Source organism: Manduca sexta, chromosome 9 (assembly GCF_014839805.1).
Source record: "Manduca sexta isolate Smith_Timp_Sample1 chromosome 9, JHU_Msex_v1.0, whole genome shotgun sequence".
NCBI classification, from domain to species: domain Eukaryota; kingdom Metazoa; phylum Arthropoda; class Insecta; order Lepidoptera; family Sphingidae; genus Manduca; species Manduca sexta.
In genome coordinates this window covers 10,500,107-10,514,251 of record NC_051123.1, presented here as the reverse complement: position 1 = coordinate 10,514,251, position 14,145 = coordinate 10,500,107, and the positions used below count along the sequence as shown (strand labels likewise).

The following is a 14,145-nucleotide window of genomic DNA, read 5'->3' as shown; positions in this document are numbered from 1 at the left end:
CAAATCTAATACATTAACTGCTACAATCAATCCGATAACTGACATTAAGGTCTCTATCGACAAAAAAGATATTGTATTGGGTATTTTCATTGACCTGAAAAAGGTCTTTGATAGCGTTAGCCATAAACTACTAATATAAAAACTTCATAAACATGCAGGGATAAAAGGCAATGCTTTGGCAATGTTTAGATCATATCTGGGTAACCGGTACCAAATTGTATTAATTGGACAGTACAAAAGCAACACCAAATTGATAACGTGTGGCGTCCCACAAGGATCGATCCTAGGGCCACTTTTATTTTTAGTTTACATCAATAACTTGGATGAGATAGGATTAAAGGGAAACTATTATTATTAGGGATTAGGCCTTAGAATCACGAAGAAACCCCGCTAGCCTAGTGCAGATTGGTAAACTTCACATGCCCTCAAAATTCTTATGGAAATCTTCTGAAGTATGCAGGTTTGCTTACGATGTTTTCCTTCACCGTTAAAGCAAGCGATAATTCACAAAGAATACGAACATAACTTTAGAAAATCTAGAGATGTGTGCCATTGGGTTTCGAATCTGCGGACATGCGTCTCGGTAATCACGTCTTTACAGTTTAATATGGGCTTAATATTGTTCTTTATTTCTCAGGGAAACTTTTGAAGTTGTAGTAACTTTGAATCTGAGAGGAATACGCTCAAATCAAGTTGCCGCCAAATTTAATATGTAATACGGTTAAATATATATTGTGTTTTTTTATGAAAATACATATGTATATTGTTAATGTAATGTGTGCAGAAATTTCTTTTAATTAAAATAAACATCAGTTACACTTTTGCCTCTACAATAAAATACTACTCTAGTGTTGTGAGTGAAAAGAATAATTAAGGCAGGGTTTTGGCCTCATAACACGAAACAAATGTTTGCTATACAAACATTTGTTTCACATGCCCTATGTAGAGTTCGAGCCTGCGGCTTCGGGTCTTTTTATAGCCCGTTACTTTGTGTTTCGGATTCTGTTATGTATTGTATTTTAAGTTATTGATATTATTAAATATTTTTTTTATAGCTTTTTAATTTTATCCTCTAAGCGGCGAAAGCCTTGTTGGGTGTGGAACGGACTGCCGAGACGAATGTCGGCAGGTTCAAATCCCAAGGGCACACACCTCTGATTTTTCTAAAAATTATGTGTATATTCTTTGTAAATTATCACTTGCTTTAACGGTGAAGGAAAACATCTTGAGGAAACCTGCATACCTGAGAAGTTCTTTATAGGAAGTTTGAAGGTGTGTGATGTCTACCAATCCGCACTAGGCGAACGTCACCAACGTGAACTAAGGCCTAATCCCTCTCAGTAGTAGAGGAGGCCCGTGCCCAGCAGTGGGACAGTATAATACAGGGCTGATATTATTATATGATATTATAATTTTACCTTTTAATGGACCTTTAGCCACTGATGATGTAAGATATCATTTGAGATGTTGTTGATACCTGTTTATTAAATACCGCCAATATTAAGATGTTGATGTTAACTTGACAGCGTCTTAGTTGTTACCGCATTTCAGAGCGCTATTGAGTTGTATCTAATACGGTCTCCAGTAAGTGACAAGGCTTGAGACAGAGTTCATGTTTTAAATCATTTAGAGTCAAACTATTCAACTATTGAAATAAAATTATTTTTCGGATGTTATCGCGGTTTTTTAAATTATAATTTTCTGCTGACGTTTCATGGATTTTGAAACCTTCATTGTTATGAGGGAGACTGAGGTGATGGTGATTGGTCGTCCGAAAATTTAAGGTTACCATATCTATCTACATTTTACAATTATATAGTCTATGAAGGTTGCTAAGTGTTCGAAAGATCGAGGGAAAAACTTTATTCTAGTACTACGAAACTCTACCATGTTTTGTAGCAATGTCTGGTCTAGAGATCTAAATGCTTGTTTAGCCACAAAGGTGCTATATCCATAGTCTACGAAAACAAATGATAATTATTATATTTAAACCTCTACTTGGACTTTCAAAAATCCTTCAACTAATATAAAGAATAGGAGAAATAATACAGAATAGCCAATATATTATATTTACGTAAATTTAAGACCCTCACCCGAGCAAACGGCCTTGAGCGTATGCAAACATTTACGTATATTAAAAAAAACATTTTTGGTGTTTAGAAAAGTTACTACAAAAAAATCCTCTTCTGTACAATTACATCTAAGCTGTAGTGACTTTATTGACGTGAAGGTGCGATATCTACGACGCTCCTAGTTGAAGATTACTCGAATAAAATACATTCCGAGCCAGCGATAGGCGCAACAAAGCCGGGCATGGCTTTTTTAAAACAGTCGGTAATCGGCATTGGCACACGAAACGTGCTGCCGCGTTTTCAATCTTCATACAATTCTAGCTTTGAATTTAATTATAAATATTAATGTGAAATTTGTGAATTACAAAAATGAAAGACATTTTATTGATTTGTACCATTTTGGTGTCCTGCGCTGTGAACGCCGGTAAGCAAGGCATATGACAGTGTGAAATATAAACATTTTGTTATGTATGTTTCTGTTATTGTCTATCCTCATGTTGACATTTTAATATTAATATTTATAATGTGGCATTCAAAATTCTTCGATAATAGGTACTGTCTACTTACACTAATTTATTGAAATACAAATTGGTGCAACACACACGCATCCTCTATATTACTTCTTAAGTTTAGTTACCCCGTCTTCTTGGTGGGTAAGTAGGTACTAACTGGGTTATAGGTACTTCTACTTGTTTTCATATTCGTTGTGCCATAAATTGTCTGTGATAACTTTACTTAAAACTGTACATTTCTAAAAGTTTAAATCTATCTTCTAGTATCATAGGCCGCTAATGATAATGTGTACAAAATTGATAAATTAAAATAGATTTATTTGGCTGTTGGGTACTCCATAGCGAACAGGCGATAACATCATAAAGCGTTAGGTTGGATATATTTAAATTATCATTAATCTACTTATCGTTCTAACCGTAACGTAATTATAGTGTGCAAATAACCAAAAACCCTAAAAAATAGCCGTGGCAATATAACTGATGGTCCCCTCCTAACATGAAATATTTGTACCTATTATTTTTCCCGCAAGTCTTTTTGTCACAAATAGTATTGAAATTAAACTACTTTTCGGATTCTATCGCGGTTTTTTATATTTTGGTTTTCTTCCGACGTTTCGAAGACTTGTCAGCCTTCATGGTCACGGGGGAGACTGAGGTGTTGTTCATCCGCAAAATCATTTATGTAAGTATAAGTAGTTTTAGATAATTCGATAGTAAAAACAAATACAGTATTCGCCCATTTACTAACAATCAGTAAAAGTAAATATTATATTTAACCATCAATTTGTGAGCTTATAATAGGATTGTATTAGAAATTTGACGTCAGTAGTTTTGGAACGTAACAGCTATCGAAACATAAAGTCACAATGTAACATTATAACGAGGCATACTTTCAAATAATATAATTATTACAGTCAATGATATCGATTTCGCCAAAATGGTGGACAGTCTTTTGAGAAAGTTTGCTTGTAGTTATAAGTTTCGATGCCCTTCATGGTCTATCTCAAAAATATCTAATTGCGAAAGCTAGTGATGATGTTTGAATGTCAGAACAAACGCAGAAACCGCTCAACGAATTTTAATGAATTGTCATTTGTTGACGTTGACATGACATTTGTTTCAGCAACATGCTGCTCAGTGACTCTGGATATAGATGTGAACACTAAGTACCAGACGATAGAAGGCTTCGGCGGCGCCGTCACCGACTCGGCTGCTATGAACTGGAAGAGTTTATCCGAAACGACGCAGCAATTTCTCATTGAGTAATATTTGGTGTTATTAACCGACTTCAAAGAAAGGAGAAGGGTATCAATTCGACTGTATTTTTTTATGATTGTTACCTCAGAACTTTAGACTGGGTGAACCGATTTGATTCTTTATTTATTTGAAAGTTGGAGCTTCCAGTGTGGTACCATATAAATTTTATTGTTGTTGGACCCTTGACTTTAGAGACACATCAGAAAACTCTTCAAATGCTATCGTCAACTATGATGTTTTATTTGTTCGCGTTCTAATTGCGTTACTTGAGGTGTATTATGCTGAACCTTCATTGTCGGAAGCCAGATTTCGTAGTCTCGTTATTTTCCTCAACAGTGTATGGTCGTGTGGTCTATTTAATAATTTGTTAGCGTCCAAATCTGATAAAGCAATTTCTCTCAAACTTTTGACACGACTTAGTGCATATATTTGCTCTTTTTACTAACACAGAAAAGCAAAAAATAAAAAATTATACAAAAAATTAAACCACTAAAACTTTAAAAAATAATTTACCATACGTATGTAGTATGTACATATAATACTGGTAACAAATTTTGAAGTCGGTGACTAATTAAAAATTATAGGTAAGCGAATTTAATAAATTAACAAACGTGTGAAGATAATGTTTAAATTTAAGTAGGCACCGACTCCAAAATTGGTAACCAATATATAACTGTTATGGTAAATTATTTTTAGATTTTACTGGTTTTTGAAGGTGGTATAATTTTTTATAGCGTAGTCAAATGCGTTAGTAAGTCAATTAACGCTAACTTGAGTTATTCAAGTAATATTAAATGTCAGCTTTTTATACAGAGTGGTGACGACATAGCGACATTAAATGAAACCACATACTGAGTATCACGTTAGTAGTACGTATACCAAAAATTATCAAATTATAATTAACGGTTTAGCCGTAGGAATTATATTTTATTTTAAAAATTTTACTTACATTACGATTTAGCCACGCAAGTTCATTAGGTCATTCACCTCAAAACAATTTCATTTATCTACATGCGTAAAACAACTAAATATAAAGTGCGGCTCGCTACTCAGAAATAACAATACAATATTGTATTGTATTGCTGATTGTATTTAGACCTAATCACCATAACGATAACATTATTATTATTAGCAAAGAAAGACTGCCGACGCGCACCACTTGTTTTGTTAACTGGCAAGATAGTTACGTTGTCAATTATACATTTTTGTCTAAACATGTAGGTAAGTGTAGGCAGAAATACCAGGTGTAAGGGAAGCGCTACCGAAAACGAAGACAGCGCGATCGAATGATTACTATTTTACTAGAATTTTCTTAAATTTCTATACAGCGTTACGCATGGATAGATAAACTAAACTATTAATTAGAAAAAAATCAATATTATTAAAAAAATATTATAATGTAAGTTGAAAGACGAACATCAGCTGATGCTGCTGTGCGGGCGCAGTGCGGCGCGGCGGCTGACGCGACGCCTTGTCGGCATTTCTTTTTTCGTTCGTACGCGTATGTAGGAGTTTTGATGAAATGTTTACATGAAATGTGAACCTAGTGACCGTGACCACCATTTCTTAGATTACGTTCATGAATGAAACTTTACGCCCAAGAGGGACCGCCAAATAAGTACGTACGTACAGTGCCTCTGTCGGATGAGGTTAGTAAATAATATTATAAAGGCTGTTGTGTTTAATTTAGATTATTTTCGCATTTACTTTGTTTGAAAAATTATATTTTTGTAATTTTGTTTACTTAATAACTTTTTTGATAATTTTAAAGTGTTTTGATCAACTAGTTCGTGTTTTCATTTAACGTCGTTATGTCGTCACCACACTGTATAACAAATTTATCAAGAATCAATCAACCTGTTTGCTTGCGATGGTTCTTTGACAGTAACACGAGCCGAACTATGAATTATTTATTTATTAGACCGGCACGGCGAAGTGTCCCCTCTGCACCTTATGGAAAGTGGAGTGGGGTCTTATAGAATGTCGACTGCCGAGAGATGGGTACCCCTCGACGGGGGGCCACTACGGCGTGTTTTAACATGTTGTGTACAGTAGTCGCTATTCGGGCGGATATAAAATATATCCTACCATCAGCAAAAATAACAAATCACTGAGTTGCATTGCACTGAGCTTGTCAATCCTAGAACTTACTTACTTTTGGTTTATCAATTTAGTTGAAGCAACTGTTGGTTAACATTGTTAGCTTTTATAGAAAAAAACGGAAGCAAGACTTATGTACAATAAATATATGGCTGAAAGGCTAGCAGGCATAGTACATACAAAAGTAACATGACAAACGAGTACAGTACATTTGACGTTTCTTTTTCTAATGGCTGCCATACATGCTACGGTCCATCGGAAAGGTCCACCGGTGCAGGTATGCCTGCGCCGGTGGGCCGAAATGTGTGTGGGAATAGACCTGTGCTATACAGGCGACCGGCGCAGGATCGACAATCAATTCTTTCAATTGATACCTGCGCAGGCATACCTGCACAGATGTCCTCTCCGGTGAACCGTAGCTTGTATGGCTTACTTAAGTTTACAAAAACGTTCCAAACGCTTTTGGCATCTAGTTGCCGCCATTTTATAACATCAGTACAATAAGTTGACAGAGTATGTCAAACTTTAATGTTGTTATTTTACAGTTCATATTTCAGTACCAATGGTATAGAGTACAATATGATTCGCGTGCCCATCGGAGGTACTGATTTCTCCACCCATCCTTATGCTTACAACGACCTTCCTGAGAATGACGCGAAGCTCAGTAATTTTTCGCTGGCCTACGAGGATTATCAGTATAAGGTAAAATCTGCTTTTATTCTACAGATGAGTTGATATACATATTAAAATGCTAAAATAGTAATGGCCGTTTTTTTTTTGTAATATACGCGATTTGTTGCACTAACATAATTTATAGTTAAAAAGTATCTCTCGTCAGTTGATCGTCTATTGGACCACATTCCACTTACCAATCTTACCATCAGGTGAGTGGGGTCATTTTGAATTGCACGTATAAAAATAATAATAATAAAATATCTATTATAGTAAAAGTATTATTACCCTGGATTACGCGAATTACAATCTTGAAGTTTTCTATCAAACTGAAATACCAATTACTATAAACATCGTAATTTTGTTTACAACAAGTATCATCCTTCCAGATACCGCTAATCAAGAAAGCGTTCGAAGCTTCTAACGACACCATCCATTTGATAGCGTCGACGTGGTCACCTCCGCCGTGGATGAAGACGAACCGCGCGTACACCGGCGTCAGTCATCTGAAGACAGAGTTCTACCAGACTTACGCTGACTACCATTACAAGTAAAAAAAAAACGACAGTACAATTTTCGTTAAAATTTTAGTATTAAATTAAATATTTTGTGATTTATGAATTTTGAATTTATAGATTAAAAATAAATGTTCTCAATTGAAGACCAATTTTAAGACTTGGGACTGGCTTTTCTAGCTTCTTTCCTCAGCACGGATTGATATTTCAAGGATTTTAATAAATAATATCAGTCCTGTATTATATACTGTCCCACTGCTGGGCGCGAGCCTCTACTACTGAGAGAGAATAGGCCATAGTCCACCACGCTGGCCTAGTGCGGGTTGGTAGACTTCACACATCTTCGAAATTCCTATAGAGAAGTTCTCAGTTGTGCAGGTTTGAAGAATTTAAAAATATACTTTATTTCTTTCGAAGATTTTTGGAAAAATACACAGAAGCGGGTATTCCCATTTGGGCAATCACTACCAGCAACGAGCCAATTTCAGGAGCGTTGGGAATGGATGTATTTAATACACTTGGATGGACGGCATCAGCTATGGTAAGTATATTTTATTGATAACTAGGTTTTGCTCGTGGCTTCGACGTGAAAGTTCTCCAGGACAAAAGTCTCGCTATACTCCGAGGTAAAAAGGTAAAATGTCTACGGTCTCAAATTATCTTCATTCTAATTTAATCGAAAATTGTTTGGTAGTTTTTGAGTTTATCGCATTCAGACAGACAGAACCGACGGGGGACTTTATTGTATAATTGATATGTATATGCGGTATATAAATATAAAATGATTTATAAGTACCCACACAAGTGTACAGTATTATGGGACTGTTAATAACCGACCAGTTCGCGATAGTCTGTGTTTCATTGCATACATTACAATAATAAATAAGGATTATATACCTTTCTAAAACGGCCTCTGGTTTTTCGTAAATGTTTCATTTTCCTCATGCTCATGAGTGCCGGGAAGTTGTGCAAGTAGGTGCACGTGCATTCCCCTGCCCAGAAATAAATTACAAAAAATATAAGTCACTGAACTGAATAACTCTGCAACAATGGTAACTATTGATTACAGAGGTTTTTTTTATGATATACTTAGCATTTTCATAAACCCGTGCGATTTGAATTTGAAAAAATCAATGATATTATATAGTATAGTGCGTAGGTGCTGATGCACCTCGCTAAAACTAATTTTGGTGGCGCACACGCTCATGCTCTTTCTTCTTCACCCATATCTTATACATAAACCTTTTTTAAAACATGTAACAGACGATTCTAGCAACTAAAATCATTTTTTTTATTGCTTTGACGGATGAGACGAGCTTAAATGAGAGAAAGATATTGCGTTGGTACCTACCCAGTCGGACTCTCACATATGAGAGATCTACCACCAGTAATTTTTATCTGCATTTTTTTAAAATAGCGGTCGTCCAGTGTTTGAAACTCGACCGTTAAATTTAATATATTGGTAACATTTTCTACAAAAAATTTGACTTTACACACTCCTTCTTCTCCTCGAATTTGAATTTTACCAATATATATCTGCAAAGTACCTAGTTACAGAACATTTAATGTATCTCCTATCATTTCAAATATCTAAACTTGCTTTTTTGTATGGCTGTATTTTATTTGCTTTTACGGTATGAAATTCTTTTTTTTTATTTTGTACTTGAAAATTTTATAACCAATTTTTTATTTCTAGGGTAAATGGATTTCAGAAAATTTGGGACCGACAATTCGAAATTCTACGTTCAAAAATGTGAAAATTCTCGTGGCTGACGACCAAAGGATAGTCCTACCATATTACTTCAACATTGTAAGGGTCTATTTAGTCTATAATATCAACAGTAAGACGTCGCGCAAACTACGAATTTATAATTTGCTTGAGTTGTTTAAGTAACTATCATTTGGATAGTAATGTATCTAGTCTCGGTAACAATTTGACAGCGTCTGCGTGTAGCTTACATTCCTTCACCATTTTATTGTCGGATTATCCAAACCTACAACAAAATGGTATAAAACACAAAAACATTGAATAGTAAAGTTATCGGCATCAGGGCCCTTATTCTGTATGATAGTGTAACGCGGCCGTGTCATGTTATCTTCGAGAAATGTGCGTGGAATGGTATAATTCTGTAAGTCAAATTTGTTTCTCGGAGATAATATGACACGGCCGCGTTACGCGTTTACACTATCATATAGAATAAGGCCCAGGACAACATTGCAGCTCGAAAAGTTGTTATGAGTTGGGAATCAGTCGTCTTATTTAAATGTCCGTGTGACAAGATGTCACAGCGTCCTTAGATATTAATACAAAAATATGTTAATATGTGTATAAAAATACGTGCAAATCACAATATGGAAATAATTTGAAGTATTTTACGTTTTTATTGTTATTTCACGGTAGATTGCGTAACCATCGCATGAGCGCAATTTTTTCTTATGAAAATCTTCCCAATGGCCTCTATATAGGATTTTGGAAATCTTTGTATATAACTAAAGCATCGTATAATGTAAGTTTATATTTTTAGATGCTCGAAGTGCACCCGAATGCATTGCCATACATAGACGGGATCGCGGTACATTACTACACTGATTTCATAACGCCAGCCAAAGTTCTGACAGAAGTTAACAAGAATTACCCACATATATTTATTATCGCCACAGAAGCTTGCGAAGGTAACATTATTTGTTTAGTATAGATTAACATATTGTTACGTATTTTTACGTGCGTTTCGGGATAAATAATACAACACCGATGGTACTAAAAAAAAAAACGATTTTATTAGCGCACTATAACACTAATAATAATAGTAACACAAACACTGCGGTACTAAATTAATTAAACACCACAACACTTAGCACTCAAACACACTTAATTATCATCACTTCACTACGCGGTCTCTCACAATGGCTTGTAGCTATCGCTTTTGATCGCGTCGCAAAAAAGAGTGACTCGCGGCGGCCTCGTGTCACCATTTATACTGAACCACCTGCACAATCGATGTACGTTGAACATCTTCGAAAGATCTGGAAGGGTTGGGTACTCCTTCGTGAATTAAGGGCCGTTATCGAACTTCACGATATTTTGGAAACATTGAGATCTTTCGAGAACGTTCCATCGCATATCTTTCACATTCAGTTAGGCGCTTTTATCGCAATATCAATGGGTGTAACAATATTACTAACATTTAAAATTACATATAATCAAAAAAATATTCTGAATCATGACGATTTCCTATGAATAATACAAGCCTTGTGTAACTAGCTATACAAAGTTATTGATAAAAATGTAACCTAAATACTTATTACTAATTTGGTGCGGCAGGAAGTTTTCAATGGCAAAGGGAACGCGTCGCGTTTGGTTCCTGGCAGAGGGGTAGGAGTTACATCAATAACATTATTGAAGTAAGTTTTTTAAAATTTATACATAATCGTAATAAATATTGTCATGGAAATTGACAAAAATAAAGCAGTTTTCCTCGCTTACCGTAGCATCACATCAGCATCAGATCACAGTCTAATTCCGACTAATATGAAATCAGATGCAATAGATACGAAAACAACAAAGATTTCCGAATGAGGAATTCTCTATCAATAATGACCCCACTACTGGATGACTATACACTTATTTGTCTTTTACATCCACCTGGCCTCATGCCAAACCAATGTTGGGTTACCATAACTCACTATTTCAACCATTTGCAGAAATTATTTGTTTTTTACGACCAGCTGTCTTCCTAGTCATTCATATCCGGGGATCCAAACTTAAAAATTGTGCAAGGAAACGCATACAAACCCGTATTGGGAATTAAAACCGAACCCTTGATTTTCACATCTCATTTACATTGCCATTAGAAAGCAACAGTCTTTATTAAAAAAAAAACGCGCTAGTCTAGTTGATAGTGTAACGGACTGCCGAGGCGAACGTTCGCAGGTTTCCAAACCCTTTTTTTTTTTTTTTTCGCGGAAAAACGCTTTTTTGCTACCAGATACCACCAAGGCGCACCTTTGACTTTTCTATAGTGATGAGTGTATTTTTTGTGACTTATCGCTTGCTTTAACGAAGAAGGAAAATATCATGAGGTAACCTGCATACCTGAGAAGTTCTCTATTAGAATTTTGAAGGCATGTGAAGTCTCCCAATCCCAACTAGGCCAGCGTGGTGGACTAAGGCCTCTCAGTAGTGAAGGAGGCCCGTGTCCAGCAGTGTGACAGTTTATAATACAGGGCTGATATTACATCATATTAGTCTTTTTGGATATACCATTTCATCGACTTCCATAAAAAGGGGTATTTAATCCGTGTCTTTTTTCACAGGATCTAAACCATAACGTAGTAGGTTGGATGGATTGGAACATATGTCTGAACCAGCAAGGAGGGCCAACATGGGCTGAAAACAATGTAGACTCTCCCATACTAGTAAATGCAGTGAAGGACGAATTTTACAAACAGCCCATGTTCTACGCGATGGGACACTTCTCGAAGTTCATACCGAGAGGCTCTAGGCGGATAAAAGTCACAGAGAAGAAGTTCTTCATTGAAAAATCCGTGGAAAATGTGGCGTTCTTGACACCTAACAATACTATTGTAGTTGTTATGTATAATGAGTGAGTATATTATTTAAGGTGTTTTTTCTCATAAGGTGTTGCTTAAATTGCTAGAAAAGAATTGCTAAAAAAGTAACACAATTTAGTAGCATAAAGTTTCTCGCTCTCAAGTTGACAGTATACTTAATTATGGAGATTTAATGATATATCACACGTAATATCCCCTAATTCAATCAAGGAAATCGGTTTCTGAAAGGTACTTGTCCCCGCTCATTGTTTTAAGTCGGATATGTACTACAGATGTCGTTGGTCCACTATTAGAGTATTAAGTGGCATTTTTACCCTCATTTGTACACATACTGGTGGTAGGTCCCTCAAATGTGAGAGTTCGTCTGGGTAGGTACAACCGCAATGTCTATTTCTGCCGCCAAGCAGCAGTGTGTCAGTCACTGTTGTGTTCTGGTTTGAAAGACATTGTAGCCAGTGTAACTCCTGGATATAATAAGACTTAACATCTGATGACTCAGATGGCGAGCGCAGTGGAATACCAAATACATTGTAATCAAAGGTTTTGGATTGTGTTTCTGTTTATGGACGGTCACTTATCATCAGGTGAACAGCAAGCTCGTCTCGTCATTCAAAGCAATAAAAACAACAACAAAAAAAATGCAATATTTTTTCTTCTTTCAGCGGCCACGAGAAGAATGTCAGGATAAAGTTTCAAGATCAGCAAGTGGTTATAATAATGACCGAGAAATCCATAACTACTATAATTCTTCCGAACAGTGCAAATTAGTTGCTTTTAATAAGTTTTTAGATTTATTATTTTTTATTTAGTAAGTACTAAGTATGTTTTTTTTTTTTATAAAAACCCCAAAGGTGCGGTGTAAAGACCTCGCAAGTTAGCTAACCATTACGTTGTAACTTATAATTGACAAGCAAATATTTAATAAATATCTTTACGTATCAAATGGACATTTTTTTGCTGCGGTAATATAGTTATAATAATAATATCAGCCCTGTATTGTATACTGTCCTGCTGCTGCGCAGGGCCTTCTCTACTAATTGAGGATCTGTATACAGGTTCATTATGACATCGCGTTACTAAATGAAACCTCATACTTATTTATTTGGAAATAACACTTTACAATAAGTTACTTAAGTCGTAAATGTAAAATAAAAAAGTGTATGTTTCGAACAAAATAAATATTAATAAAAAGTAATTTTAATTTTACGCGCCCTAAACCTAAGACAATTCGTTGCAGTGGTAACATCATACTTTCGGTCAGAAATACATTCACGCACACAACATATTCGCATTAAATTCAAAATTATCAAAAAATCAGAATACTAAAACCAGAATTTTCTGTGAAAATATCAGTTTTTAATGGATGATTTTTGGCACAATGTCAGCAAAGGTGAAGACGAGTATCTGGTTTCATTTAGTAAGGCAATGTCAAAATGACCCTGTATATTATTATATGTATATATACTCTCAAGATTCTTATAAATAACTTCTTAGGTATGCTCCCGATGTTATTTTTTTCACCGTTAAATATGTGATAATTAGCAAAAATACATAGGTACATAACTTTAGAAAATTCAGAGGTATATGCCGTTGGGTTCTGAAACTACGGACATTCATCTCGGCAGTCTGTTTCACTCCCAACTAGGCTATCGCCGGATCACAGCATCATTAATAATAATCATCATCATCATCAGCCGCAGGAGGTCCACTGCGGAACATGGGCCTTCCCCAAAGATTTCCAGATAGACCTATTAAAAAGCGGCTCGCATCCAGCGACCTCCTACGACTTTCACTTTTTACTTTTATTTACCATATTAATAATAATAATACCTAAATATGATTACTATTATTTTTAATATGATTTTTCACTCACATTTACAATACATATACCGAATTGGAAATATAGTCTATCTAACAATAATGAGGTATTTTGTTCGCTCATTACGTAAAAATGGTTTTTGATGCACACTAATTATTGTGTTAGACGAAACGTAAATTTAAATTAAAATCGAGGAATCAACAAATAAATAGCGAAACGGCAAAAAATGCATGCGGATAGACTTGCTGGCATTGTTTGTATTATTATTTATACATTTTAAGGCCGAGTCGAATAGCTCATTACACATGAGTACGTTCATTCCAAGAAGGGAAGTGAATCATACCTCATTGCGAACCAGTTTTAAGTTCATTCTTTTATGAATGAATGACTAATCGTATTTAAATGCCGCTCTACCTAACCGCTCTATACGAACAAAACAGGAAAGCGTCTTGATGCTGCGTCAATTGGAACGGCTAGTTGTTGTATACTGATGGGACCATAAAGATTTTGTTATTCTGGGCCACTATATTTAAAATTGTAGACGAAATTTCAATGAAACTAATTTAACTTCCCAAGAAATCTTTGCCTAAAGATGGTTGGAAACATCTATCTATACTTATAATAAA

At 35.4% G+C, this 14,145-nt stretch overlaps 1 protein-coding gene across 1 annotated transcript; it reads left to right on the top strand.

Moving 5' to 3' along the window:
* The first annotated feature begins 3,708 nt into the window (after positions 1 to 3,708).
* On the top strand, positions 3,709 to 11,736 carry LOC115450922 (lysosomal acid glucosylceramidase). The gene is made up of 8 exons (XM_037436909.1): positions 3,709 to 3,846; positions 6,487 to 6,643; positions 7,003 to 7,163; positions 7,546 to 7,669; positions 8,825 to 8,938; positions 9,654 to 9,801; positions 10,451 to 10,530; positions 11,443 to 11,736. The coding sequence occupies exons 1-8, from the start codon at positions 3,800 to 3,802 to the stop codon at positions 11,734 to 11,736; spliced, it is 1,125 nt and encodes a 374-aa protein (XP_037292806.1). The 5' UTR covers positions 3,709 to 3,799.
* The last annotated feature ends 2,409 nt before the right edge of the window (positions 11,737 to 14,145 follow it).

What these genes read in the sequence shown, in the direction of transcription:
- LOC115450922 (XM_037436909.1), top strand. Translation starts at nt 3,800, where the DNA reads ATGAACTGGAAGAGTTTATCCGAAACGACGCAGCAATTTCTCATTGA. An exon ending in CGCCACAGAAGCTTGCGAAG is followed by an intron (nt 9,802 to 10,450) that starts GTAACATTATTT and finishes TTGGTGCGGCAG; the next exon opens with GAAGTTTTCAATGGCAAAGG. An exon ending in ACATCAATAACATTATTGAA is followed by an intron (nt 10,531 to 11,442) that starts GTAAGTTTTTTA and finishes CTTTTTTCACAG; the next exon opens with GATCTAAACCATAACGTAGT.